Source organism: Enoplosus armatus, chromosome 22 (assembly GCF_043641665.1).
Source record: "Enoplosus armatus isolate fEnoArm2 chromosome 22, fEnoArm2.hap1, whole genome shotgun sequence".
Taxonomy (NCBI): domain Eukaryota; kingdom Metazoa; phylum Chordata; class Actinopteri; order Centrarchiformes; family Enoplosidae; genus Enoplosus; species Enoplosus armatus.
In genome coordinates this window covers 13712637-13740586 of record NC_092201.1, presented here as the reverse complement: position 1 = coordinate 13740586, position 27950 = coordinate 13712637, and the positions used below count along the sequence as shown (strand labels likewise).

Here is a 27950-nt window from a genome sequence, read left to right as displayed (position 1 = left end):
AAATACATATAGATATGCTCACTTTCCTACTTAATATTAGTAACCATTGGTTATTAGAGGAATTAGAGGTTTAGGCTTACATAGTCGATATATCAGTTACGTAGTTACTATAGTAACGTTAGGCAGTAAACTGTGTGTGGTAATATCAAGATGTGGCAACACAACAAAATATAAAACCAGTATTAAAGTTGTCTTTTCAGCGAGAGAAATGCACTTCGGGAAAAGTTTCCCATGATCCTACAGTTTGTAGTTCACCGATTAGCTAGCTAGCGCTGGCTAACACAGCAAGTTGAAAGTAGAGAAGAAAGTAGTTCCAAGTTGAACGAGAGGTAAGTGGTTTTCGGGGGCTAACTGCTCAAGTGTGTAAAATAAATGGCACTGTGGTTCGACATGCTTTGTGGGGTCTTAATTCGTTGCTTGAAACCAAAATGCGCACCGGTTTGTACATAACGTCATCCATGGTAGCAAGCTGAATTCAGTTGTGCTAACGTTAACTACTTGGCTTGCATGTAGCTAGCTGTTTAGCCTGCCGCGTCGCTCAGAATTTAGTTTGAATTACAGTAGTTGTTTACATTTTCATTTGGAAAAGCTGACGGCGTCATGAATGAAATGCAGGGAGTGTCCGATAACGGACGCACCAAAGTAGCTAGCTGGCTAGTTAGCTTATTAAGTCGCGGGACACAGGGCGCGACATTTAAAGCAACTCGATGTTATTGACAGACTTGTGACTTGAGTTAGCAGTGTTGACCCCTGAATTATGATCAGTCCACAGGCAATCTGAGTCCATTATGAATTATAATCACATGTGTTGACCCAGATGTTAGACTTTATGTGTGTATCCAGTGTAGGGTAACGCCATTAGGTTGTATTTGAAGGGAGCCCGACGTCAACAAACCTCATCCACTGCTCATCAAGTTAGCTAAATAGTCTGGTTTTGTTTTGTGGCACTTACCTAACAGCAAGATGCATTACTGGATTATGAGTCGGCATATGAAACTACAATTCGTGCAGTGATGATGGCACCTTGAAGTGAATTGTTGTGTGTGACATTGGTCTGATTGTTGCCTCAGACACATTCATGATGCTTGATGTGGGTCAGTAGTTGTAATCACAGACTGAGTATCCACAGCAGAGCCAGCAGCCAGGGAGGGGACGACTAATCACTTGAGATTGATTCAGAGCCTTTGCCTCGACTGCTAAGAGGTTGAGATTTAAACAAGTAGCTGGGGGACTCTTCTCAAAGCCACCATGGTAACTAACTGACAACAAAGGCAGGCCACACTTTAAGTGTGCAGGCAGTTTTTCCTCACTGAACAGAGGGCACGCTGACAACCCCTATTCCTCTTTTCGGATACAGACACACAGCAGTTCCTTTGCTTGGTTTATCCATCTTTTCTTTATCTCCTCCTGCCTCTGGCTCTTCCCTGCAGCGGCAAGATGACCTCCTCCGCCCTCGGCCAGTCGGCCCCTCTCCTCCCAAACCTGGAGCCTGGGATGGGGAAGTCCGCAGCCATGCTGGGGTTGTCTGCTGGGCTTGGGGGAGCAGAGATGGAGCTGCAGAAGATGTTAATCGACGAGAGGATGAAGTGCGAAAACCACAGGACCAACTACCAGACACTCAAGGCTGAACACGCCAGGTACAGCTAAAGCTGATCTAATATAAACTTCTTTTATCCTTGTCTTTTGCTTCATATTGTAACCCTGGAGAAAATATATTCTGTTTTCCACCATGCATTCCCATGTGGTTCAGGTATCTGTTGGTACTGGTACTGTGCTCAGTCTCAGCCCCTGGCGTCTTTTTCTTTTGAGCAGCTTGCAGGATGAGTTCACCCGGGCGCAGGGCGACCTGAAGCGCCTGCTGAGTGACAAACAGGCTCAGCAGGAGAAACTGCAGCTGCTGTTGGCCGAACTCAGAGGAGAACTGCTGGATAAAACTAGGGAGCTGGAGGAGCTTCGACTGCAGGTAAACCAAGCATCGGGAACACAACGAAAGGACACATTTCTTTCTTTGTTTTAATTTCTTTTAAATTCCACTGACTTTCTGGATACAAATACGTGTGTGTATGTTGACCAGGTGATGACCCCTCAGCGGCTGGAGCTGCTCAGAGCTCAGGTGCAGCAGGAGATGGAGGTTCCAGTCAGAGAGAGGTTCAATAAACTGGAGGAGGTCAGTCTGTTTCTGTATCATAGGTCAGTAATGTGACACATCAGTGCATCAATTTAAGTTTTATAATTCCCCTGTAATTATGGATGAAATCACATTTTCAAACTATTTAGAAAAGTGTGTGCGCTCAGGGGAATAGCGGCTCATTTCCATTCCGTCTGCTTGATTGCTCCCTCTTTCCTGATTTGGAGCTAATGTGTGCTGCTTTTTTTTTCAGGAGACAGAGAAGTACAGGTCTGAGTACAACAAGCTGCGGTATGAGTTCACCTTTCTCAAGTCCCAGTTTGACCACCAGAGAGAAGAACATGCTCGCATATTGGAGGAGAGGAGAATCCGCTACGAAGCAGAGGTGGGTTTGTTATTGTGGTTGCTCAGATTTTCAATGGAATTCTAGTGTGTCTTAATGATAAAAGTAGATGCTAATTGAAATAACCTGCTTCCCGTTGTCAGATCACTCATCTAGAGAAGGACAGGGAGGACCTGGTGGCTCAGTACCAGGGTTCAGACCCGCTGCGTGATGGGAAACGAGTTGAGGCCCTGCTGAGGGAGAAAGCCCAGTTCCACCTGCGGCTGAAGGGCCTGGAGGCGGAGGTGGCCGAGCTTCGCGCCCAGAAAGAAAACTCGGGCCAGCAGGCCGAGAACGTCCAGCGCATCCAGATCAGACAGCTGACAGAGTCTCAGGCTGTAGTGAAGTCGCTCGAGGTGAGACAGCAACTACAAACCCTACCCGCAGGATGATCACATTTCATCATGATTTTGCTACAAATGCGACAGAGAAAATAGTTTTATTTGGTGATTAGTTGGATCTGATTGGCTGTTGGTGTGACAGGCGGAGCGACAGTCGTTGCGTCTGCAGCTGGAGCGCATGGAGAGCGAGCTTCATGTGACCCACGAGCAGAACAGCCAGCTCACCGGACGACTGCACAAAGCTGAGAGAGAGGTCAACTCCCTCGCCGGCCAGGTACGCTGCTCTTTGACCTCCGAGGTGTCTTATCGATCTGGTTGAATTTTTAGATACTTTATGAATCTCATTTCTCACTGGTTTGAAGCGTCTAATTTCTGTGTTTTCCTGGTTCTCAGATTGAAAGCCTGAAGCATTCACACAAACTGGAGGTGGCCAGCGTCAAACTGGAGTGTGCACGCTCTAAAGGGGAGCTGGAGAGGGAGAGAGACACACTGCAGGGGCAGATTGACGGTATGGAACACACACTCCCCTCTCTCTGCAGTGAGAAATGGACCAAGCTCCTTGCTTTCTGCTTATTTCTATATTTCAGTTTTTGTCTTTCTGTGAACCACCTTTGATTTTGTGTTCAGTCCTTGTTTCCAACCCACATCCGTCTTGTTTGTCTTCACTAAAGAGCTGTGTAGGAAAGAAGTAAGCACGAAAAGTATTTGCAGCAACAGATTCTATGTTGTTCTTTGTTTCCTATGATCATCAATAGTCAGGAGTCTATTTTATTAAACAAAAAAATCATCAACTGATCTGGACCTTCACTTCTCTCAAAGCATGGATTACATGTTATCATTTGCCCCCGAAGAAAACAGAATGCTTCTAACTTTTCCTTCGTATGGTGACTTGTGTGTCTCAGGTCTGCAGGCGGACGTGGAGGTGTTGAAGGCTGCGGTGGAGCGACACAAGGAAGTTCTGGTGGAGAAAGAGAGGGAGCTGGTGAGGAAGGTGCAGTCTGCCCGTGAGGAGGAGTTCCGCAAAACTGCAACCTTGCACGAGGAAAAGTGAGAATCACCTTTAGTTTTATATCAGTCACTGATATCAGTCATCTTGTTTGAATACCCCGAAAAGACACAAAGATACAGGAGCTGTTCTTCTGTCAAAAGATCATTTCTGTGTTACCACTGTGCTACTCGTCGTTTTCTTCTGTTATTGTCTTTTCTGCTGGTGTACATTTAATTTTAGAGGATTTTCTGTTGCTTTATGCTGTTAGGTTGGAGTTGGAGAACCGTCTCGCTACTCTGGAACAGCAGAGGGCGCTGCAGGACGCTGCAGACCACGCCAAGGCGGAGGAATGGGAGGAGCGTCTTCGTAGCACCCAACATGGAGAGGAGTCAGCCCGCAGGGAACTGCAAAACCTGAGGTCAGCTTTGTACTGAATGTGGAGTTACTAAATCTACACAGCTGCCACAGCTATTTTTTATGTCCACCATTGTTATCTGCGATGTCTTTTAAAAAAAAAAAATGTGCATGTAGCGGCCACAGTTTATTTGCTGAAACACATTTAGATGAGATTATGCACTGCATTATCACAGTCTGTGGTCGGCTGTGTTGTTAGTTTCTTTTTCAGCCTCTTTGCCCCAGGTTCTGTTCCCAAACGTTTTGTGGTCAACTGTTGAAAATACATGGTGCCAAGGTGATACTCGCACAGCCTGTGAAGCCATTTTATACAATTATTTAGTGAAAATTACAGCACAGTAATCTTTAAGTTAGGTGTATTGTCATTTTATCTCTGTTCTTTAAGGAAATCCACTGCACTCATTAACGCAACTGTTTTGTGTCTTATAGAACCAAACTGCAGCAGCAAAGCTCACAGCTTGAGGAGCTTGAGAGACAAAAAGGAGAGATCGCCGACCTGCAGCAGGTGAGTCAACATCGACTACCTCCAAGTGTTACTTGCCCTGCAGTCAGCATAGCATGCCAAAAACAAACCTGGGGGGGGGTTTGTGAATTTTTGTTTTTCTGACCCAACAGCAGAACCAGGACCTGGGTGTCCAGCTGGGGACACTGTCTCACTCTAAAGGTGACCTGATGGAGACAAACCAGCGACTGAGAGAAACACTGGACAGAGCCAGGGAGGAGCTGAGGACGGCCCGAGCCCAGGCTGAGAGGAGCCAACACGAGGCCGAGAGGTACATGTGCTGGTCTGCCTTCACATAAATCAGCTTAAGTATTAAACAGGACTCTCAATTAAAACGCACGTTGTTGTTGTTCCTCCTCCAGGCTGGTGGAGGATCGTCAGGTGGAGTGGTTGGAGGAGAAACACAAGCTGCAGGAGCGAGACGCTGGGCTGCAGCAGAAGTACTCTCAGGTCAAAGAGAAACTGCAGAGGGCAGCGGTGGCCCAGAAGAAGGTACAGCTGCTCCCTACAACAGCTTTACTGTGTACAATGTGAAAATGCATCATAATACTGTCAAAGTATATGACATCATAATACTGTTAAAGTGTGTGTGTGTGTGTGTTCAGAGGAAAACGCTGACAGAGAACAAAGAGAAGAGACTGCAGGATAAGATCCAGCTCCTGGAGGCCAAGATAGAGGAGCTGGAACTGGAAGCTGCTGCAGCCAAGAAGTAAAACTTCAAATCTCTCATTTTCTGAAAGAAATAATACAGTTGAGTTAAAGGGCCAGGAGCTGCTATGTCACTAGTCAAACTTACCTTTTTCCTGAGTAACATGTCACCCTCTCTTCATCTCTTTTTATGATATTAGACATTAACCGTCAACACAAGATAAATTAGGAAACTACAATTGAGCCAGTGACAGGCCTGCCCGAAACAGTTGGGGTGTCAAGTGGTCTAATTTCGAACACCAAAAAAGTAACTTGTTTTCCCTCTCCGTCCAGACGTTCATCTTTCTCAGAGGAGCAAGCTCAACTCAGCAGACGGTTGAAGGAGCTGCAGCGACGACACAACGAGTTTCGACGGCTCCTATTGGGCGGCCAGGCTCCCTACAGTGCTGGCCCCGCCTTCCTGGCCTCCTCACCCACCCCCTTCCTCCTCCTGGGGTCTGAGGGACCATTCTCCAACATACCAGTAAGCACAACTAGCAGTGAACAGAACCTTTCGCATCAGAGACCACTTTCTACACCCAGGAAATAGACCAGAATGCAGATAACACCATAAGTTGAGTTTTTGACACACACAGAAACCAGCTGAGTGCAATAAGCTCACACCTCTTCTCTGTGGGGTTCTTAAAATTTCATATTGAAGTGAAGCAGCCGATTACATGTTATGCACCGTGCTGAGCTTGTGGAGTTACAAATGAAGATCAAATATCACAAACAAACCCACATGGCAGAGGTTGACTGGCCAGTAAACAACGATGAAGCATTAATGTGGCTGCTAATGTGCTGGTAACATCTGCTGTTTGTCCCTCGTGCTGCAGGAGGAGCAGCATCAGAGGGAGCTGTCTCTGCTCCGTCGGAGGCTGGAGGACCTGGAAAACGCCCAGCAGCAGCAGCTGGAGGAACTGGGATCTCTGGTGCACAGGGACCGGGACCCCGCTCCCCAGCCTGACCTCTGACCCCACCCCCCCTACTGCCCATTGGACTTGCATTTGAAATGCAGCTTGAGATGGTGTCCTGTTGGTCACATCAAGGACACCAGCATTGTTTTTATAAAAATAGAAGCATTATTTATTGGTGCATTTCTGTAAAAATGGAGAGATGAGAATGCGCCTCCTCTCTGACATCCTCAGGGGTTGATTTTGTATTGAGATGTTTGTTGTTAGCGCTTGAGCTAGTTTACACAGATGAGTCGATACGAGGTTAAAGATACTACAGGCTATGAATTGCACAATGTTTGTACCGACTGTTGATGTCATTTCCAACAAGTTTCACTTGAACTGTACAATAATGTTTTACAGACTTTTTTCCTGACATATTTGTGGTTTTGACTTTGTTCAATTAATAGTAGTTGCTCTTCACTGTTATGACCATAACACACAATGCTGCTGTGATGGACATTTAGTTCAAAACTGCAGTTTCAGACACAGGACTGCATTCAGTAAAAGTGTCCTTTAATAGAAGTTACTGACAGAAGATATGTGCCTCACTTCAGTATCTTCAAAGTCGGCCATTTTAATGCCAAAAACGTCCCATGATTCAGAGTCACGTCAGGGCAGCACACCCTGAGAAGGCATTTTATCACAAGACAAAAACTCCCTACTGACTCCTGAAATCGCCACCATGGTTAGCAGCTCCTCTGAAACTGTTTCTTAACTCAGTACCTCATCTCCGTCTTAGTAGCGGGCTGATGCATGCTGGACAGAAGTCTCCTCGGTCCTCTCCTGACAGCTTTTGTTGTGTGTCATTCACAGTTCACAGTCGGTCAAAGGATGGTTACCTAGTTCCAGGAGCAGCTTTTTAGCCCATCAAACAAGTTTTTAACATGATGTAGTTGCTCCGTCAGCTCAGTAGGGGCTCCGTTTTGGTCTAGTTTCTCTTTGATCTGTAGAAAAGGCAAACGTAACCAAAAGAACAATCGTAGGACATTTTACAGGCATGTTAAAAATCTGTCAGTGGTGTGAGATATGTTCCAGACACACCTTTCAATTTAAAGTGTCAGCCCTTTACTGTGATACTGCTCTGTGAAGACTTAGCCTTATTAGTCCTGTCATCTTAAGAAATTGACACTTGTTTTCAATATGAATCGTTGCATTCTTGAGTCAAGTTAAAGTTAAGTTTTTGCAGTGAGAACAGGAAACAGTGATAAACCCAGCAAAAGGAAATCAGGAGGTTCAAAAATCTCATTTCCTCTCCACAAGAGTGTCTCATGTGATTGCTGGTTTCACAAGTGAAGTCACTCTTGGCTGTCGGCTGTCAACATCTCAGGTGCATCTTAGTCCAAGGAGACAGCAAATGAAACGTGGATAAACTAAGACCAGTTGTGGTGATTTCTAATATCTTAGATCTGATGTCATCCATGTGTCACACACACATGATGATTTGTAATTGGTGTGAAAACACCACTGAACATGAAAAGTGTGAGCTAGTCTGGAGATGAAGAGAACTGACCTCTGTGAAGTATCGCTGGATGAATTTGTAGAGCTCTTGGAGGGCTGCAGCTTCGTTGAACTCGTTTTCATGTTTCTGAAATGACAACAAACATCCATCAGCATGTCATCACAGTGCCGCTTTTTAAAAAAATTTTTTTTCAGATTTTGTCCTGAAATGGACGTTACCTTTGACTCCTCCTGCAGGAAGTCCTTGAATTCTGAGTCTGTGATTGGAGGCTGGTCTCTGATCTGCTTGTGGTAGGCCTTTACTTCCTGTTTGAACTTGGGAATGTCTTTGGCATAGAGGAGCTTGTTGGTTGGTGCATGCTGCAACACAATAATATTCAAGGTATAGTGTGAATCAAACTTTCTTTTTTGCATTCATGGGTGCAAAACTCCTGTTGGTAGATGCATGATTTTGCTTTCATATTAGGATCCACTGTTGGTTCCATCTCTGCCTACTGTCTCAACAAACAAAAGGAAAAGTGGACCTCCTGCAGTAACACATTTTGAGACTTGGACTTTACCTTCCCCAGTTGGGTCTCACTAAGAGAAAAGGAGTCCATGAAGGCCTGGGCAATGACAGACAGGCAGCCGTCCAAATTTGGGGTCTTCTCAATGTCGAAAACAAACTGGGGGTTTTTCAGGATGTTGACCCAGAAGCGCAGAGGCAAACTGGTAACGGGGCGACAGTAACCAGGGAAGAAAAACAGGTTTTTAAGATTTGAACTTCAGCAGCAGCATCCCTAACATACATCGTATGAGGGACTTTTTTTATTTTCCCTTCTGTCCACAGAGCTTTTGATGTCCCAGTGTACCTGTTGGTCTTCCAGATGTGCAGGACATCTGGGTCGGCGATCTTCATGTTGTCTGCCTGAGTGTCCAGGAAGTCAAAGAAGTATTTGACAGCATGCGGGGCTCTGCAGTGCGGCATCCCCCAGATAGATCTGAACAGGTTCTCCACGAATGAATGCACTGCCACCTTGAGGAGAAAGAACGAGGCAAAGTCATTCTCTTAAAGTTCAGAACAGTGAAAGCCGCGTTTTTCAGTTGTCTGTCTGAACATACACGCTTCTATTTTAAAATCAATCCAGCTGCACACAGGCCATGTAAAGGCTTGCATTTAAACGTGTACACTTTGTGTATTGGGCTCTGCCAAAACTCAGGTGACCTATGATCAATACCGTGCCTGAACGCATCCGGTGTAGACCGACAGGCACTGAAGCTGCTGCTGCTCTGCTAACAATAGCACTTCCTCTGCTACATTAACATTGCCACTGGTGGTAAAAATAAGCATGTAAGAGACAGATTCTGGTGTCAGTTCTGCTAGTGTTGGTGCGTGTCGAAGTAAAATGTGGCACTGTGACTGGTTCCTCTTGCCTTGGTGGAGAGCAGCTTGGTGAGGTACACTTCCTTCAGTTTTAACTTCTTCCTCTCACCCTTGTTTATTTGGTCCTCGTCTACATCAGGGTCGATCTGCACAAAATAACCATAAAACAGCCATTACATTAGTCTACCTCAGTTCAGTTATAATACTCAGTGATATGTACAAATACGTGACGTGATTAAAATGTTCACGTCTTATAAACGGATTTGATGATTCACCTCTGCAAACATAAAACACTAACTTACCAAGTGGAAGTATTTTCCAGAGAAGTTCTCATCATCTAAAAAGGAAACAAATCAACCGAAATCAACAGTAATCATTAGCTTCTTCTTCTGCCATCTAGCATTTAGTTTGGTGGTTACAAATGTGTAATATGCTGCTAGCTGATTCTGAGCTTTCAACCTCATCTCAAGGTCCTCTGACTCGGGTGTCACGTCACATCATGTGACACATGTTCCAGTTTTAGGACGCATGACAACTCAGCCAGTTCCATTTGCTGATCAAGACTGTAAACTCAGAAAAAGCTGGTAAGAAAACCTTGAGTTGAGATTATTTTGCCACACGAACTGATGCCAAGGCCAAGAAAACTTCAACAGTTTACATGGCTGGTACAAAATGTACCACAAGCTGGTTAGACCCATTTGATGCTTACAATTTCACTCTTTTTCTCTGTTAACTTCCAATTAATAGTACTTCATTTTTAACTTGATAGCTAAAGCTGGTTGAATAGAAGGACCCACCAACTGTTTTTCATCTAACTCACGTTAAAAAAGTGAACAGGCATATTTCCTTTAAGTGTAAAGTAAGCAGCTGTTACCCTTCACACTTCCCTGCGGGCTCAGAGGAGGATGAGTTTTCCTGGAAAGCATTTTGATTGTCGCTCCATCAGGAACCTACAGGAGTACAAGAACAACACACAGAAAGGTTAATAAATGACATTTTCTGTCATTTTACAACCTTGCTATGAAATTAGTGAAACAGTATGAGATGAAAACAAAGAATTACATGGCGCCTTTACATTTCAGAAGGCTTACATTTCTAAATTATAAGCCTATATTTAAATATTTATAATTCAGAAATGTCCCCAGAATTGGGTATTTCCATGATTTCGTCAGACAGCAACACTTATGTTTCTCAGATGAGCAATCATGTGTAACACAGTTGTGTAACAAAGTTGCAGTGTGGCTTTGCAACATGGCCAGCACAGTCGAGGCTACCAGGCGATAACACAGCTCGTGTGTTTCTCCCAGGCTCTGATGCCACTCTGATAGACACATAGACTGTTAGACACAAAGCACAAAAGAATTCCCTGATCGCATTAAGAAGCCATTACAAACCGCTCCCTCCAGTGCGTTTCTTCTCGTTTCTATAAAAACGCTCTTCTTCTCAGCTTTAATGACAAAGTGAGATGCAGAAGAGCTTCCAGCCTCCTCGAATTGACCCATTCAACTGGTCCAAATTCAATTCTGTTGTTGCCAACAGGAATGATGTGTCTAAATTTAACTGAAAATGTCAAATTAAGAAAAGTAAAAAGTTGTTTGGGGACTATCTGCCTTTTGGTATAACACCACGCAGACCTCCTGGGTCTATACGCTTTTTGATGTTCTTACATTTAAAACTAGCTATTATTTGGGTCCTTCAGCATGTGAAACTATGGAGCCTTTTCCTGTAAGATTAAAGTTGTCGATGTTCAAAATATTAAAAAGGGAGCTATTTGCAATGAGGGCTTTGTTATTTGCATTTTGAATCAAGTTGCTGTCAAACTGTCAAATTCTATTTGACAGAAAATACCTGAATGCATGCTCTCTTCCTGTAGGCGGAGAAAGCAACAGCAATACTCAAAGTGAGAAGAGGGAAGTTATGCCAACTGACTCAGGCTCAGCTCAGCTCCCCTGTGTGTTTTAGTGGGGTTGTTTCTGTTTGGTTACACCTCAGCAGCATCCTCTATCCAGCGTGCCGTTGGCCCACACAACAACACAGTCTCTCATTTCTCACCTTGTAGTGCTTGAGCGTGTTGAGCATCGTCACCTCTCCGATAACCTCAGAGCTCGCATCCACTTCCTCAAGACGAACAAAGGATCCATCCTTCTCATACTCTGGTGGGAAAACGTGACCAAGTTATAGTTAAACAGCGTGAAAAGTCTTTTTTTTAAGGACATTAATCTTTAATAATGGGTCACAGATATATAGTTTGAATTTTTATAAAGAGGCTCAGTCATTTCCTAAAACAGTTGGGTTTGTAGCAAATGTTCCTCAAACAGGAGGAAATAGTACATTTGTTGGGAGCCACAGCGTTCTATGTGGGACTGGCATAATAAACTACAGTGTGTGTGTGTTTATGGTATTGATGTCGACCAATGCATCGCGTGGCTCATTGATGCATTTTTATTTGTATTGTTTTCGGACAACAATGGAGTTCTATGGCAAAAAGCAAGAAGATATATCAAGTTTGTTAGTAGGATCAATTCATTGTTTTCTAGAGTGTAATGTCAGTACTTGCAGACACGGAACTAAAGAGAATGGTCTGGTACTCACCGATACAAGCGTCCCTGAGCGCGGTGCTGTAGGGGAAACCAAACTTGGCCTTGAAGGTGGACAGGATTTTCTCTTTGACTTGCTCCACTGAGTCACAGCTGAGAGTGTTGACCTCCAGAGGCTCGCTGACCTCTCCGTCACTGCCCACTGCAAACAGCACCTTCAGCTTCTGTAGGCAATAGAAAGATGGACAAAATTGTTTGCCAAGTACTGGCAATAACTCTTACGAGATCTTTACAGCCAGCCAGATTTTAAACAACTATCTCTACATTGATGTCCTTAGCTCATCATTCATTCATTCATTCATTCATGAGCTTACTCACTGCTCAGATGTATACGCTCAGATTGTAGAATCTGTGCTGGAGTGCATGTGTGAATGGTGACTAAAAGATTGCCACACTAGCAAATACACACAGCTGCTTGCATTCATACTTACCAAAAACCACCTAAACCACCACTAATGCTAACCTCATCAAAACAGCACTAGTTTCATATTCCCATATGCATTAGGAAACTTTCAGGTAAGGTGTGGTTAATGAAAGGCTTTTACAGCAGTGTCGTACGAGTTAATGCATCATTAGTCTCCATCTTCTTTCCCTTCTTGCAGTTTTGCGGCTAATGCGTGCACAGGCTAATGGATGGAAACGAGCAGTAAAGTGAGATGGTGGTTTGTTAGATTAGATAAAAAACATGCTTGACTGCTGTGGGTCGGGTCACTGTGGCAGCAGAGAGAAGGAAATGTAAAAGAAGAGGGAACACAGAGCACTGAAGATGCAAGTGTTACATGCTGTGCATCAGTAGCAGTTTGTCTGTCTGTCAAATAACAAAGGTATGTAGCTAGCTTACTGTCAAACATTTGATACCGGGTGGGAAACACAAGACGTCTGCAGGATTACTGTTGCAGTTAGCAAAGCATGTTTCTTAAAATATTTAGATATGTTTTCAGAGCCTTTCAGATGATTAAATCAACACGTGCATCACCTCATGTGCATGAATCAGGTCTACTGAATGCACCTTTAACCCACATTTGACTACGTCGTATTTACAGACTGCAGCTACTGTAAGTTCCATGAACTCCACAGAATTACAGAGAATTTGATTGTGGAAGTACAAAATAAAGTTCTGCCTCAGTGTGAGTGTCTCTGTGCATGCCACTCGTATTTTCCTTCTCTCTCAGTTTAAATGATAAATAAATGCTTTATAAATAAATGATGTTTCCATCCCTTATAGAGAGTCGTTTGTTTACCAAAGCTGGGCTGTGTGAGTGGGGTCTAAAAGAGACACCTGCACATGAATATACTGTATGAAAACATCAGTTTCCATCTAATACTACAGATTCATTTTCTCTCATTTATTGTCATTTAATGCAGTGCTTCCCAACATTTGCTACACAAAATGACATTTATTCGTTCCTCTAATCTTTGCTTTTTTTTCTCTTGAAATACTGGATAATATTACTTCTTCAGGCAACTTAAAAACTACTACTAGTTTGATTTTACTTTGCCTTACTCATAACACATAGACATATGCAACTTTCGACGATGGGTAACCAGTAGACGCTGCTTCATTTTAAGGGGTCACAAGCCCAAAAGGTTGAGAACTACTGATTTAATGGTCATTTACATCCTGTTGTCCTGTTGTCTAAGCTTAACATGGGATTTTTTTGCGTTCTCGCAACATTGTGCATTTTTCCACTTCACTTCCATATTAACATTACCCGAATTATAAAATAACCAAGACTAAAATACCTACGTCTGCATCTAGTGTCAGGAACTTCTCTCTGTGGCTCTGAGAAGTGGAGCGTGCTCAAAGAAAGGTTGTTCTAACAGTATGTGGGTTCACTGATGTGTTTAATCTGAGAAATGCTGAGACGTTCCTCTTCCTTGAATTAGATGTTTTGTAAAAGTCTGACTGTGAGTAGCTGCTTCCTTTAACAGGTTGTCACAGCTGTTTAAGTAAGGGTTTATTCATCAGAAGCAGCATATTACTGTACATGAAACATTTGTTTTTACACAATTTAAATTAATTTAGCTATTGGCTCCAACATCTGGTGGACGTGTAACATTTGATTATTTAAAATTTGCCAAAGGTTTCCTCTTAAGCACATATGCCAATGAGCTGCTTTGGTTGAGCAAGTATTCAGTAAAAACAAAACATCCACACTTTGGGCATCTTCATGTACTAAGGATAGCCTGTTGATCAACCCGAGCCTCTCTCAATATTTAGTTTCCTGTCACCATACTGAACACATCCCTCATTGCCGTAACCAAACGTCTTTCACTCTCATTTTCAGTCTTAATGTTCGACAGTAAGCAGATATCTCCTGCCAGTGGGGTGAGATGGTACTGTTTTTCAGTTTCATTTGTGTTACCAAGGTCAAAGTTAGAAACAGCAGCTATAAAAAGGTTGTTTTTAACTCTGCTTGATAAGTCTGAGGTGAATAAATTGAACTTTCCTCAAAATTCCTGTTTATTAAGCAATGTGAACTATTTCAGAACTTCTGCTTTGCAACATCCAGGAAATTCGTTTTTCAACATGCAGTAAATGAAGCCTTGTCAAGCTTTTTAAAGCTGCACAGCTTTGCATGTTAAAAAAGGGCACTAATAATAAAACACACGGGAGGAGGAAGTGGTTCAGTATCACCCGCTGTGCACTGACAAGCTGTCTCCATACTCTCAATGTGGCAAACAATCTTAGTCTTATCAAGTCAAATCTAGACCAGAATGTTAACACAAAAAACAAAGAAATGTGACCCACAATTTAGAAATGTGATATCATTATTTTTCTTCCAATACACACACTCTGTGTGGGGTACTGTGTATATATATAAGAAAGTACAGTTTTGTACTTGCCAAACTAACAGACCAAAAACAGAACAAAGAATCGGGAAGTGTTAATGATTACTTCCACATGCACAAGCACAACTGACTAAACCTGTGACATATGAAAGTGCACCGTGCATAGTTTGAAGTAAGTAAACCACCACACAAGAAATGATCTCTTGTTTGGGCTCAAGTAATCCACGCAAGGTGTAAAAAGTGTGTGTGCGTGTGTGTGTGTGTGTGTGTGTGTGTACCAGGGAACTGAAGTCTTGAGCCTGCCACAGCAGCCAGTCCTCACTGAGGGTGTACAGAGCTTTCTCTGTCACGCAGTCCACAGGCCCTTTTGCGGTCTGTTGTGTGAGAGCACTCACCATCAGGAACAGGTGCTGGCCAACACTTTCCTGCACAAAATCACAAACAGGAACTAAGTCGTTCAAAGGAGGCACAGAAGCTGTGGTAACTTTTCCTTTTCTGTCAACCCGTTTCTGAGTTGTGTTTAAAACACCCAGTAACAAATGAGGCAGGGCTCGTCAACAAAAATTGAGTGTTAGGCGTTGCCAGAATTTAGTTCTGACAAGAATTGATTTGTATCCACTGTACACATTATAACAGAACTGAACTGTGAACTACTGTACAGGGCTAATGTGCAAAACCATGGCGATGCTTCCTTTTAACCTCTGCCCACATACCTAATAACAGCCTCATTTAGAGTGGATGGGATGTAGTTTATCAAATGGATTAAGTAACAGCTCAAGTTGCTAGGGTGACTGTGAGGTCCCAATAGGCTATCTTTTAACCATCTAGTAGATGGTGAGATATTTCTGTGGATACGGGAAAACCAAAGTCGTTAGGATTCATCCTCTGGGCGTCATGAATGTCTGTACAAGATTTCATGGCAATACATGCAAAAGTTGAGATGTTTCCCTCTGACACTGTACAGCCACGCCGTTAGCGTGACTAAAAATAGCTGGCTGAACTTTTCCTTCGAGTTTGATAGAACAGCAAAGACTAAAAGAGACGTGAGAGCAACTGACCCGGAGGAAGCCATAAAGGCAGATGGACATCCAGTTGGTCAGCAGTTTCTCCACAGTGGACTCGGTGCGTCGTAGCAGTAGTTTGGGCTGAGCATTGCTGTTCTGCTGCATGAGAGCCCCCAGCAGAGCCTCCATTACCTCCGTCAGGTACGACAAGTTGTTGTGGAGCGCTACGGTCAGTAATGATGCCAACGTACACCTGGCAGAGAACAGGCAAACCCAGGACAAATAATCAGCAGATGAATCCATAATTAAAATAACTGTTAGTTGCAGCCCTAACAGACATCAGTAAGAAAATGATTGCAGTTGCAAAAAAAGACAGACAGATTAAAGTTAAGGTGAAGAAAATAGGATACACTAGAAGAGGCCATGATAGGCAAGAATGTATCATACAAGTATTCAGTCGCACACAAGTATTCAGACAGTCACACATAGAAAAACATCACAAACTGACTTGTCTTTGATGGTGAAGCTCTTCTGCTCCTCCAGAGCGTGCACCATAGACGTGAGGAAGAGCTGGTCCTGGATCAGCCTGGACAAGCCCTGGCAACACTCGTCGAGCTGAACCTTCACCACATCCTGATTTCAGGTCAGATAAAAGATAAAAGCACACATCACTGAGGAGTTACAAAGCGATACCAACATCATTAACAGCTGGTGTCAAATCTTACCTGACCGATGTCCTTGATGCACAATGTCATCAAAGATTCACTCTGAAAAGCGATAACAAAACGTCAGCTTTGTTCATCTGGCATTGATAATATATTCTATTTGATATGTCACAATTTACAGCATCAGTTTGTCAGGTGTGAACATTTGCTTTCTGTCCAGCTCCACTGTACCTGAGGAAAAAAGATTCTGGAGGCAAAGTGCTTATAGTCCAGGAAAGGAATAGCTCCAACATTTTCCATCAGGTCGGCTTTCTCTGTCTGCAGATCCACAAAACCTGTGGAGGACAGTTGCTTTTATGGACTGTAGTTTGACCTGATTTCCCTTTAGTGTCACGTAAAAAAAAAAGCAAGCATCAGTTTGGAGGTCACAAATAAAAAGAGGTAGTAAAGATGGGTGAGTGTGTACTGGTGCTGCAACTCACTAACTGTTCTTAACATTTAACACTTCTTAACATTTTTCTTTTTTAACACCAACTGTATTTGTGTGACAAGTATGACATCAGAAAAAGGAACACATTCAGGACATTTCACACCATAAAAGGCAACTGCATGTGTGTGTGTGTTGAGGCTCACTGTAGATAGTAAAGTGAGGTGGCTGAACGTGGGCCAGTGTGATAAGGTTGAGTAATAAATAATAAGGACATCACTTGAGGACATTTATCAGATTTCACACAGCTCCCTCTGAAGCCAATCATTAAATATTGTCTTAACACAAGCACCCATACAAGAGCTAAATAGAGCACGGTGGCTCAGTGGTGGCTACCTGGGGAATTTACTCAATATATGGGCTTTTAACCTTACTGCTATTACTGCTCTACAGATGCTTTGTGAAAATGTGTGACCGACCTTGTCTAATGTCATTCCTGATGTCGAGCTCCAGGTCTTCCATAAACTTGTTCATCTTAGCAGTGAGCTTCTTCTGTTTGCTTCGATAGACAATCACCACCACTGAAAGACAAAACCAAGCAGACAGAGAGGATTTTACAAATAAAAATAGAAAATGGTCCTCCTGCTAAGGTGGGTCAAATGACAAACCCTACTTTGTGTACTTACCAACAATAATACATGGTATTAGGAGGAGGACAGGCAGCATCAGAAAGAACAGATATAATGAAGATCCAAGGTCCAATGTTATTGTCTTGTCTCCATACTCTATCTGTAAAAATGCAATCACACTATATTTGAAAGGAATTTTACAGAGCACATGTTTACATGTTTACTACTTTGACAAAAGTTAACTTTTAGTTAATACATTGTACTGTTGTGACAATTATCACAATACATTTTGCATTTTGTTTTTCTATAGTATTGTCGAGATTGGTGTAGTGTGACTGAAAGATTTACCATTAACTGCTGAAAAGCAGCGTTGGGTGTCCCTTGAATGTCACAGATGAAAAATTCAGTCTGGCTACTGGTTTCTTTGCTTTCCATTTTGCAGTGGTATTGTTTCCCTTCATGAATGCCCCACACTGACAACTCTGCTGTGGTCATCTCCAGTTTGTCTGCCTTTTTCTGAAATGACAAAAGAAACAAATGATGACCTTTCATGTATTCATGTCCTATTTTTGGGCTAAAAAACTATGCATTACCTCTATGGTGATGCGGACATCGTTCCCTGTCCTCGTGGATGTGAAACTAGTGAACTTGGGTTCTGGATAGTGGATTATTGTTGTAGGGCAGGCCAAGGTTTTATTGGCCACTTTCAGAGACACAGTGCTTGTAAAAATCCCTTCAGTATTTCTAGCTGCAGGTGTTTCATAGGTGAGATTCTGCGTGAAAAAAACACACTGTGTTATACATAATATATATAATAATGTAATGGTACATGACATAATGCTAGAAGATGACATGGCATGACATGATTACCGTAAGATAACAATACATCGTGTGCGTCTACAGACCCACCTGATAGTTGCCATTTCTTGGAGGTCTGACCTCCTGCAGGGTGTGCCCGTGTATGATCCCATCCACAAACTCCAGATGGGATCCCGTGAGGGTGATCTTCCTCTTCCCACTACAGGTTACAGAGCAACAGCCAATTAGAAAAGAGGAAATCTAATACAGATTCAATACCATGCTAGTCTAATATGATGGTAAAAATATATCCGTGGGTACCACTTGTGTGATTTTGTATAAGGGTCACCTACATATGAGAATATAAGTCATTAAAATCATTAGGAATCATCCTCTGATGATAATGAACACCCTGTCCTTACAGCTCAATTCTTGAGATATTTTGCCCTGGATCAAAGTGGTCGACGGACTGAAAGACATTCTGAGACCCTGCAGCTAGCAGGGCAAAAAACATACTGCCGACTAGCAACCTAGTTCCCCCAAGAACTCGCATGTGGAGGAAATTGGGAAGCTGTGCATGCTTACTCCAAACCACCACACTGGAAACTGTAATGTTATCGCTTTGAGGAAGTGCTGAGTTTCAGTGCATTGGCAGGGTGCTAAAATGCTAACATTGAGGAAAAAGCTCTGTTCTTCTGGCATTTTATTGTGACTCCTTCAACATGGTGCAACCAGTGATAACCACTCCCAAAATGTACTGCGACAAGCCACAGAAAACCATAAAATAAGCCATTCAGATCAAGTTCAGGGTATAACTGGCAATACTTTATCACCTCTCTGTTATTACATAATGGGCCTGGGATTATTATTATTATTTTTTTATACATAAATTGTTATGAAACTCACTGAAGGTGTCTTGGCCGTTATGTCTAAACTGTGCTGCTTCGTAAGACGCATTAATCAAAGGCAGAAGTGGCACTTTTAGTTGCTGGCACTAAAAAGGGAAGTGGCCTTATGGTGAAAGACATCGCTTTTGAAACAGCCGTCTTTCCGCATAAGATGACATTCAACCTGTAACTGTTCCTCAGATACTAACATCGTTTCCTAGAATAAGTCTCTGTTGAAGTTAGTGACATAGCACTGGGGACAGATCCCAAAGTAGCCGACTCAAGTTGCCCTATTTGATACCTTTTAGTGTTGACAGTGCTGTCGAGAGCATTTGTAACGCCAAACTATCAAATCAGTTATAATAACTTTATAATAACCGCAATGTAGACTATTGTGTTTTTCTACAATTAAGATCACATTTCCTGTCGACCTGTGTTGCCTCATGATGCCTCTCTATTGAAAGGGGCTGCAGAAGCAGATTCTAGTGATGGTCTTGTATGTTCATAATCATCATTCTACTGTCTCACTGATGATAAGGTTATGATTTATCGATGGCAGCATGCTATGGTGTTAACCAGTATTAGTTTGTTGAAATATTTTCTGCAGCATAGTAGCTGCTGGAAATACTGTATCTGAATGGAGGTTAGATTTCACGTCATCACAGTCATCAAATTATTCTTGGAGTTTCCCCACATCACGTCTTGTCCTTAGAAAAGCTTTAGCCATCAAAGTCTGTATGTTTGTGTCCAGTAATACCTGATCCAGGTGCTTTTGGGTATAAGGTTGGTGCAGGACGGTGATGACCGGTAGGTGATTTTAGCGCTGCCGTGGCAACTACCGTCTGGAAGGAGAACACATACTTTGACCACGCCTTTGTTATCGGCACTGGGAATGTGGAACGTCAGATTCACACCAGTGTTGTGCCATACAGGAGATCTGACCAGAGCAGGATGACAGAGAGAGAAACCAGTTAGCCTCACTGAGATCAGGACTCACTTTGTTGCGTAGAGAACTTGATAAGAACATCATAACAACAATAATATGCAGACAACCAGCCAGAGGCATAGTAGCAAAATCAGCCGCAACATAATTAAACTTCAGTTTAAACTCACCAAGGTGGTGTTTCATAAGCTTAGCTCAACTGCTATTACAAAATATCTAAAAGCTAAAAAAAAGATCAAAAGGAGAAAACCTTTAACATAGCCAACAGCAAAACATTTGTGCCTAAAAACAGGGCAAAATTATAAACTCCAAGTCAAATCATTCAAACATCATTGAAGAGATCCTGACTCAATGTAATTTCTCAATCTCTAAAGCAGAAGCGCACTCAGCTCTGGTCTCAAGTTGATGCCCAGATACCAAAAGGTCCGTCTGACCAACGATGCTGACGAGCCAAAGGTGTACAGTTTTTACTTTGAAAAAGGGAAATGCCACACATTTGAATTTTGAGGCTTACCTCAACCAAAAAACGGGACAACTGACAAAACAGCAGCTGCTCCATTGACAATGAATGGGTTTTTGACTGTTTTTTTGACAAACTCAAGTTCATAATATAGCTTTAGTGGAAGTAATCTCCCTGATTATGTCTGTGGAGCAGAACCGTATTTTACATCAAAAATCCAGTTTCTGGCTGTAGGAAAGAGCAGTGCACATAAAGTATTGACTGAACAGTCACTGATAGGTATTGAGTGAACTATAAAATTGCAGAATATGTCAATTTGTAATATGTATGGGTGGTATTTCCCTATAATAACTGCTATCTTTGAAATGTCATTTACAGTGTAAGGATAATCTTAGTCGCCGCAAACTGACTCACTCTTGTGGCGTGCAGTCCATGTCCGCCTGGATCCTCACTCTGGTCACATCACTCAGGTTATAACCTGACAACACCGCATGGTTTCTGCCGTGGAAAGACACGACACTGGGAGTGATGGAGGAGATCTCCGGCGTCTGACAGTGGAACACACACAAAGATAGATCAGTTTTAATGTGTTACCTTCTGCTGACGTTTTAATCTCTATTGAATGTGAATAAGGTGAGCGTCAGAGGGAGAGTGTGTGAGAATTGAGGTTCAGACTCACAGAAAAGTTCATCCCTGACTCCATCATTTGGCAAACACTGTCCTGCAGGCGGAGGTGAGGGGAAGAAATGAAGCAGCTTTACATGACATCCAATTTAAAAAAAGGAATGGTTGCAGCTAATGCTAGCTTTGCTCAAAAACTGGAAACAGTAGAAAACAGCTAGCCTGTGGTATATTCCAACAACTATAATGCTGTCTTATTTACATGTTGTATTTGTTTTTTTAACGTGCAGAAAAAGTGTGAGACGTTTCGGTTTAATGGTTGGGCCTCAGCACTCGTCCACTTCCTCATAGTGTAGTTGGCACCTTTGCAAAGTGTCAACCTCGGTGAATCAGTTGGTGACTAGCTTGCTAACGTAATGTTAAGACACAACATGTGAATACGTTTTTATGCTGCCTTAGGGCATTTCGTTTTGTAATAGGTACGCTGTTTCGTCTTGTTTCTCCTTTGTTCTAAGCTAGATCCAGTGTCTACGATGGATATTATATCACTAATCTGTTAAACATTTGCCAAGCTGACAGTCTGTTGAAACAATTCTTCTTAACTAGTAATAGTAGTCTTCAATTTAACAAATGTTTCAAAATGAATGCGGAGCGTTTGCAATGAAACACAGGATGCATGTACAACATGTATGAAGTCAGGAGGTGAGGTGAGCGTCAGAGTCAGGAAAAGCCTCTGTTAGCCTATGTTAGATAAATACATAAAGAGACATGCATAATTACATTCCCCACTCCTTGATTTGCCCGGGAACAGCCGTTTGTGCTCCAGCCACATCCCGCCTGAATACACTGCCGACACCTGAAGAGAAAACACATGTTATCTCCTATTGTTGTTTACAACACTTGAATATGAATCATAACGACTTGATACGACACAAAGACACACAAGAGAGTAATACTGTATTCCTGATGATGAAACACAACCATTGCCAACCATGTTGAATGAGGCCAAGTGGAGGGATACGGGAGGGGGGGGGGTAAGCTTCATCTTTTTGTCATCAGAGCCACTAGTTTCATTCACTGCACAATGAGGCTTTGCTACCTTTTTACCTGTCTCATTATCTGCCATTCTGAGAGCAGCACTTGCCCTTGCCTCAGAAATACCAAAAGGCTACCCCGTTACTGCCTGCGAATTCAGACTCAGTTTCGGAAGAAACTGTTTTCAGGTTTCCTCACTTAGCAAACCATTTTTTTTGTTCCATCCACTTTTTCCAGTTTTGGCTTGAAATGTTTTGAAAATCTTTTTTATCAATAATTGTTTTGCATCATCTGACAGGTATATTTGGCATACACGGGGCCCATTTTTTCTTTACTTGCCTTATACCCCAGTGCCTGGAGAATCCCCCTCATACCCCTATAGACACATTTCTGTCTTTAATTCCTACCCTGAAAGGATCAATGTCAGTTCTGTATTCTTTCATCTCAAACATAAACTGCTCCCCCACTCCTCTTCTATGTATATGTGCGCTCCACGCCACGCAGATCAAAGCAGTACATCGTCCTCATATTTCCAACAAAACTAGCTAGAATTAACTTTGGAGGTGGACCTTATTTATGACCTGATCATTTCATCAGTGGTGCGTCTGACTGATTACGTGGTTGAGCTTTCTTCAACTTTTTCAGCTCCATCTTCTATCGCTTATGTTAGAAATCACTGGTCTATTTAGATTTCTTGTAAATGGCAGTGGACTTACAGGAGAGAAGTTGGCGGTCCTCTGATGTCAGAGCAGTTGGATATCTTCACTTGTTCCAACAATTCTGTCTCCCCAAGTCTAATCCTAACTGTGACATGCAGGCCTGTTAAGTGAAAATAACACATTGAATGTTACAGCCCTGGTCATAATTTCCAGCAATATATGTTACAGGTAGAGAATTTTTTTTGTCTGGTAGGATTCTTGTGATGATGTGAAGGTCCTTGATTGTCAGGTAATTAATTCACTGATTATTATATTTCAAATATATCAAAAGTCACTGACCTTCAGCAGGAAGTGTGCTATCTGTAAGGATGCAGGTGCATAATGGGAACTGTGGGGGCCCACTTGCCCGGCTACAAAGCTCACTGGAACTTGCGGAGAATTGACAGGCGAAGTTAGACCGAGCCTTCCGGCCCACAGTCAGGTGTGTCTGGATGTTAAGTGTGATCTGAGAAAGAAAAGGATGCGAGTGTTTAAAAGAGAAACAACTGACAGTCACAAGTGATTGTAGTTCAAAGCTTGTATGTAATCTGTACCTGGTCAGTGCTGTCCTGTACAACTGTGTAGGAAACCATTTTCTGCTGAGAATCATCAGGAATGGACAACCAGTCTGAATCTTGGCAGTCATCTTCAAACGTGCAACTAGAAGAAAGAGAAAATTATGTTTTCACCAAGTTTAACAACAGTTTGAGGGTGTTAACCACAGATATTTTCTGACCTTCTTTTGGAGCCGCACCAGACACAGTATGGATCCTGTGCAGACCAACAGTCGTGCACATTTGTGTATGTGCTGCACTTTGACACAGGTACACGCTGCATCTAGATAAAAAAACCCCAGCAACTTAGCAACACTTTAAAATACGACATAGATACAAGACATTGTGCTAAAAATGTTCACCACAGCCCCACCTGTGATACATGTACAATGCACCTACCTGGTTTCGAAATGGCACGTACACATGTTTACGGTCCATTTGATCCAGAAGTATTTTGGGCAACACTTGGCGGTCGTCGTTGGCCCTGTAGAGCACCCTGGGACAGGCAGTGTAATAGTTCTTGTCCACAGCCAGCTGACAAAAAGAATGTGGCTTTGTTATGTCTCTGAGAGACTGAGATGCTCTGCTGGTAGACAGCAAAGGTTAAGGTTCAATGGGTGGATAAAAACATATGGGTGGATAAAACATATTTCCACTTCTGACAAATAGTACAACCAAAGGTCCAGTCTGCCAAAAACATCTGCATATACGACTGTCGACAAGGCCTGTGTGGACACCATAATGGGGAAATCATTTGCTGCCGCAATCAATGGCTGTTGTGACTCTGTACAGGTAGAGTTGCATTTCCTGGTGTGTCTGTGGTTCAGGCATCTCTTAGAGGACAAGCCACTAGATAATGATTGCCACCATTAACACCATGCTGGTGTTTCTGTTGAATATCTGTCACTATGTCCACATCGTGTCACTTCCACTGTGTTGCCTCACTTTACTGCTTACTAATGTGTGGGATGTGATGCAACTGTATCTTGTGCTGCTCAGGTAAATGTCATGGTGATGCCTACAGTGTATGTATGCTTCTGTTTTTCAGGTTCCGTCACGCTTCACTTTTCCACCAAGTGAGTTTCCCTCCTCTGCTAAGCTGCTATGGAAATGCAGCTGTGTGTTTAAGTTGCATCTTGCCTCAGTACCTGCCCTATAATTAGGTTTCTGCCAATACGTTTGGTTCGGCTGTTGTTATTAATGTTATAATGTTTGCCGTGTATGCGCGCGCGTGGGGGGGGGGGGCAAAATCATAATCTCGCCTAGGGCACCAAAATGGCTAGGGCCGGCACTGCTTAAGCAAATGAAAATAAAATAACAAATAATAAACAAATAGAATTTGGTAAGTCTAATACTTGACCACACCCAGTTCAATGCTCACAACCAATAGCTTGTATAGGTTTCTATGTGCGTTCCAGTTAATTACATTATTATCCTTTTTGCAACATGTTTTTTCAACGAGCTATCAGCTGTCTTCCCTTATGTGCGACATTTGCCAGTGAGTCAACAGAAGAGCCATTCTTCTCCGTTAGGTCTCAGCTGTAAGAAAGAGACTTAGCTGTGTTATGAACACTTGTGAAAGTAAACTGAGCATGAAAGGGCCTATTGTGTCCAGCAGAGTGTTCCCAAACTTATGTTCAATTATTGAATCATGTGAGTGAGCACGTATAAGGAGTCGCCGCAGAATATTCATTGTTGTGTCAAGGAGACAGAGGATGATGTGATGAAGAAGAGGCAGAGGAAATAAAGAAGGGGGTGACAGGAAGCTGCTCAGCATTAACCAAAAGTAATGCAAGAAATTGGACATTATTTGCAGGCCCCACTAAGAGGAGTTCCAGACTGAAATGTCACTTACGCACATCAAATATAATCACATTCTGGTTCCAATTTAAAGTTAGAGCATCATCCTTCTATCATTGAGTCAACACTGTCACAGTGAAATCGTGTTAATGTAGATACTAGTTGAATAACAAAATAGAGAGCCCTTGACGCATGCCATCACCTGTGTACTGATACTAAGTAAATATTTTTTTTCCCCAATAATAGCATGTCACTTTTTATACGCACCTTAATGAGCTGCCCATCTCCCGTTCCAATGAAGAAAACCATCCAGGCCTTCTGTCTCACTGCCAGCACAGAGGTCATGTAGTTCTGCCTGAAGAGCACCGTCTGCGGCTTCAGAGTCTTTGGCTGACAGACACAAACACATAGATCGTCTGATTTAGATCCAACAGGTATTTATGGATTCTTGAAGAGTAGAGCTGTGAAGTGTTGAGGGTACTTGAGATAGACTATCATTACTCAAAGCTCGATTAACTGCTTTTCTAGGTCAGCAGGCCAGGTCCTAAAGTGTACTTCAAGTGAGTCACGTTCATTCATTTTTTGTTCCTCACTTCGTCGTGCCTTTGAATGTGACGTGCAGCAGGGCAGCACAGGCATTGCATGGCGTCGGCTAAAAACAGTTATCGTTTATGTGGACACACATCCCATTCAATATTATTCCTGGTTACATGTCATCTGTCTATCATGACTGAAGCTACAGCATAACCAGCTAGTCCACAGACCATAAATAATGCTTAATTATATGACTAACTTGACTTTGGGTTTTACTTGGCCACAATTCAAGAAAATGACATCAATGCTACTAAACAAATAATGCTAAACAAAACAGAATTTGTTACATTTTCATTCCCAATTAGATGCCGACAACTGTACTCGCCATTTAACTTTCGGGGTCCAGTCAGTTCTACTCTTCGCCTACACCTTGTTCACAGCTAACAGCATCTCATTCAGTATACATACAGTATGGATAAGTAATATGCTCATAATTAATTAATATCTATGTAGGCGAAATGAGTGTGAAGTGACATTTTCATTATTTTGTCTAATAAGAGCCTAATAAATTGACCTCTCACCTTTTCACGACATAAAACCTATGGACTAGAGTTTTGCCTTGATTGTGTAATAAGCCAAGCCACAGTCAGCAGAACCTAGTTCCTTCCTCAAATATGCTGTCACCAGCAGACAAGATCGCACTTTGAAATAACTGTGACTCTTTTTTTGCGTGGATTTCCATTGTGGAAATGTTTAAGTTTGCGTAGAAACGTCCCTGGGGGGAAAACATGAATCCTGATTCCAATTCTTATTTTATCTTAAAATAATATTCCTTGCATTATTTTCCTAGCTTCTTAGAACTTTGCTCGTTCCTTTCACTCTTAAAGCACTTTGTAAACTGGTATTAGAATATGAAATATACAGATTATTATTAGAAGTAGTATAATGTCTTTATGACCACAGTCCTGGTGTCAGCGACTTTGCTGACACCAGGGAATAATGAAGTGATCTGCCTTTCTGTGGATGTAACGACCAGAGATGAAACTGCTGTAACAGGTGGAAAAAAACAACATCCCATCCGAGTAACCGTTCATTTAGAACACAACGACCCACTGTCGATGGAGCGCTGTCAGGACAGCCGCTGCAGAAGTCTGGATCCACATCGGTCGCTCCGGTGAGATCAGGGCTGATGTCAAACAGTACCAGCTCGGTGTTGGTTTGTTCTCCGTTCACACTGAACACGCCGCTCCAGAGCACCGGCGGCCCACCCGGGATCACCGAGGAGGCCAGCAGTCTGCCGCCTTTACCACCGCCGTCAGAGAGACGGAGAGTCGCGCCCCGCAGAGACTTGAAAGTCTGGGTTTTGCTCGTTTTGCCTTCGAGCCAAATGAGACGGACTTTGTAGCTTTTGTCCTTCAGTGGCAGGTTGGAGAACAGATAAATGGTTGAGTTGATCTGAAATCCATCCACAAACTCCACGTCGCCTTCACGTTTGATCGTCGGGACAGAGAAGTCAGCATTGATGGAAAATATGAATCCGGTCTGATCGTTATTCGTGTTATGAAGGTTCACCGCATCTGATCCAGTGGAGCAGCTGATCTTTGGGGATTTGTATTCAGATTGCTCTTTGGCAGTCAGAATGTACGTCTCGGTCCCGGTCGGAGTCTCCACGTCCACCAGGGAGCTGACGGACAAGCTGCTGTGCCACGGGGACCCCACCTGGATGTGTTCCCTGTACCGCACATTGGAGATGTTCTGCAGGTGCAGCACCTCGCAGTAGCCGCACTCGTTGTCGGTCACACCGCAGCTGATCAGAGTCTCATTCTCAACAAACGGCAATAATATGTTGACACTGAACGTTGCGTTCCACCCGTCCGTCTCAGAAACCCGGTAAAACTGCGCGTCGCTTGGCTCAGGGCCACCCTTCAAGATGCCTCTCTGGGTCAGACTCTGGACCAGGGTCAGGTCGTGGCTCAGCTGGTACAGCTTCTCTTCAGTCGCGATGTAAACCGCATTCGTGGCCACGGCGAAGTGGCGGATGTCTCCATCAAGCGTAAAGCCTCCACCCTCCTCCAGGCACCGACCCGGTTCTCCCCAGAGAATGAGCAGCAGACCGGGCAGCAGGATCATCTTCTTGCAGCGGTGGAAGCCAAACGCTCACACATCGACGGTCTTCATGGCACTCCGCTCTCCGCCACGGCGTCGTGCGTAAAAGCGCAGTGCGCCTCTGCTGAAAAGTTCTCCAACGCAGTGATCCAGTTTGAGTCTCTCCACAGAATCTGTCTG

At 43.1% G+C, this 27950-nt stretch overlaps 2 protein-coding genes across 3 annotated transcripts; one reads left to right on the top strand and one right to left on the bottom strand.

Annotated features, from left to right (window-relative positions):
- The first annotated feature begins 260 nt into the window (after positions 1-260).
- Positions 261-6771, top strand: cep83 (centrosomal protein 83). 2 transcript variants are annotated; one of them, XM_070928722.1, is made up of 16 exons: positions 261-329; positions 1431-1637; positions 1813-1963; positions 2075-2167; positions 2382-2513; positions 2615-2866; positions 2994-3125; positions 3245-3359; positions 3754-3898; positions 4108-4257; positions 4683-4758; positions 4869-5026; positions 5118-5247; positions 5361-5464; positions 5737-5926; positions 6279-6771. In XM_070928722.1, exons 2-16 carry the CDS (start codon positions 1438-1440, stop codon positions 6414-6416), a joined length of 2166 nt encoding a protein of 721 aa, XP_070784823.1. In that variant the 5' UTR covers positions 261-329; positions 1431-1437; the 3' UTR covers positions 6417-6771. The 2 variants fall into 2 exon arrangements, with proteins under 2 accessions (XP_070784823.1, XP_070784824.1); XM_070928723.1 differs by lacking the exons at positions 5118-5247; positions 5361-5464; positions 5737-5926; positions 6279-6771 and having other exon boundaries at positions 4683-4762; positions 4872-5012.
- Positions 6502-27794, bottom strand: plxnc1 (plexin C1). Its single transcript, XM_070928721.1, has 31 exons — positions 26778-27794; positions 25398-25520; positions 23730-23864; positions 23513-23613; positions 23331-23436; positions 23077-23242; positions 22795-22897; positions 21824-21899; positions 21102-21143; positions 20837-20970; positions 19777-19956; positions 18244-18352; positions 17928-18107; positions 17683-17850; positions 17392-17494; positions 17185-17286; positions 16510-16613; positions 16339-16380; positions 16122-16246; positions 15668-15866; positions 14888-15034; positions 11812-11980; positions 11272-11372; positions 10094-10169; positions 9522-9556; positions 9270-9365; positions 8708-8871; positions 8417-8564; positions 8076-8216; positions 7909-7983; positions 6502-7342 (listed from the first exon to the last, which is right to left on the bottom strand). Exons 1-31 carry the CDS (start codon positions 27792-27794, stop codon positions 7238-7240), a joined length of 4572 nt encoding a protein of 1523 aa, XP_070784822.1. The 3' UTR covers positions 6502-7237.
- Positions 27795-27950: the final 156 nt, after the last annotated feature.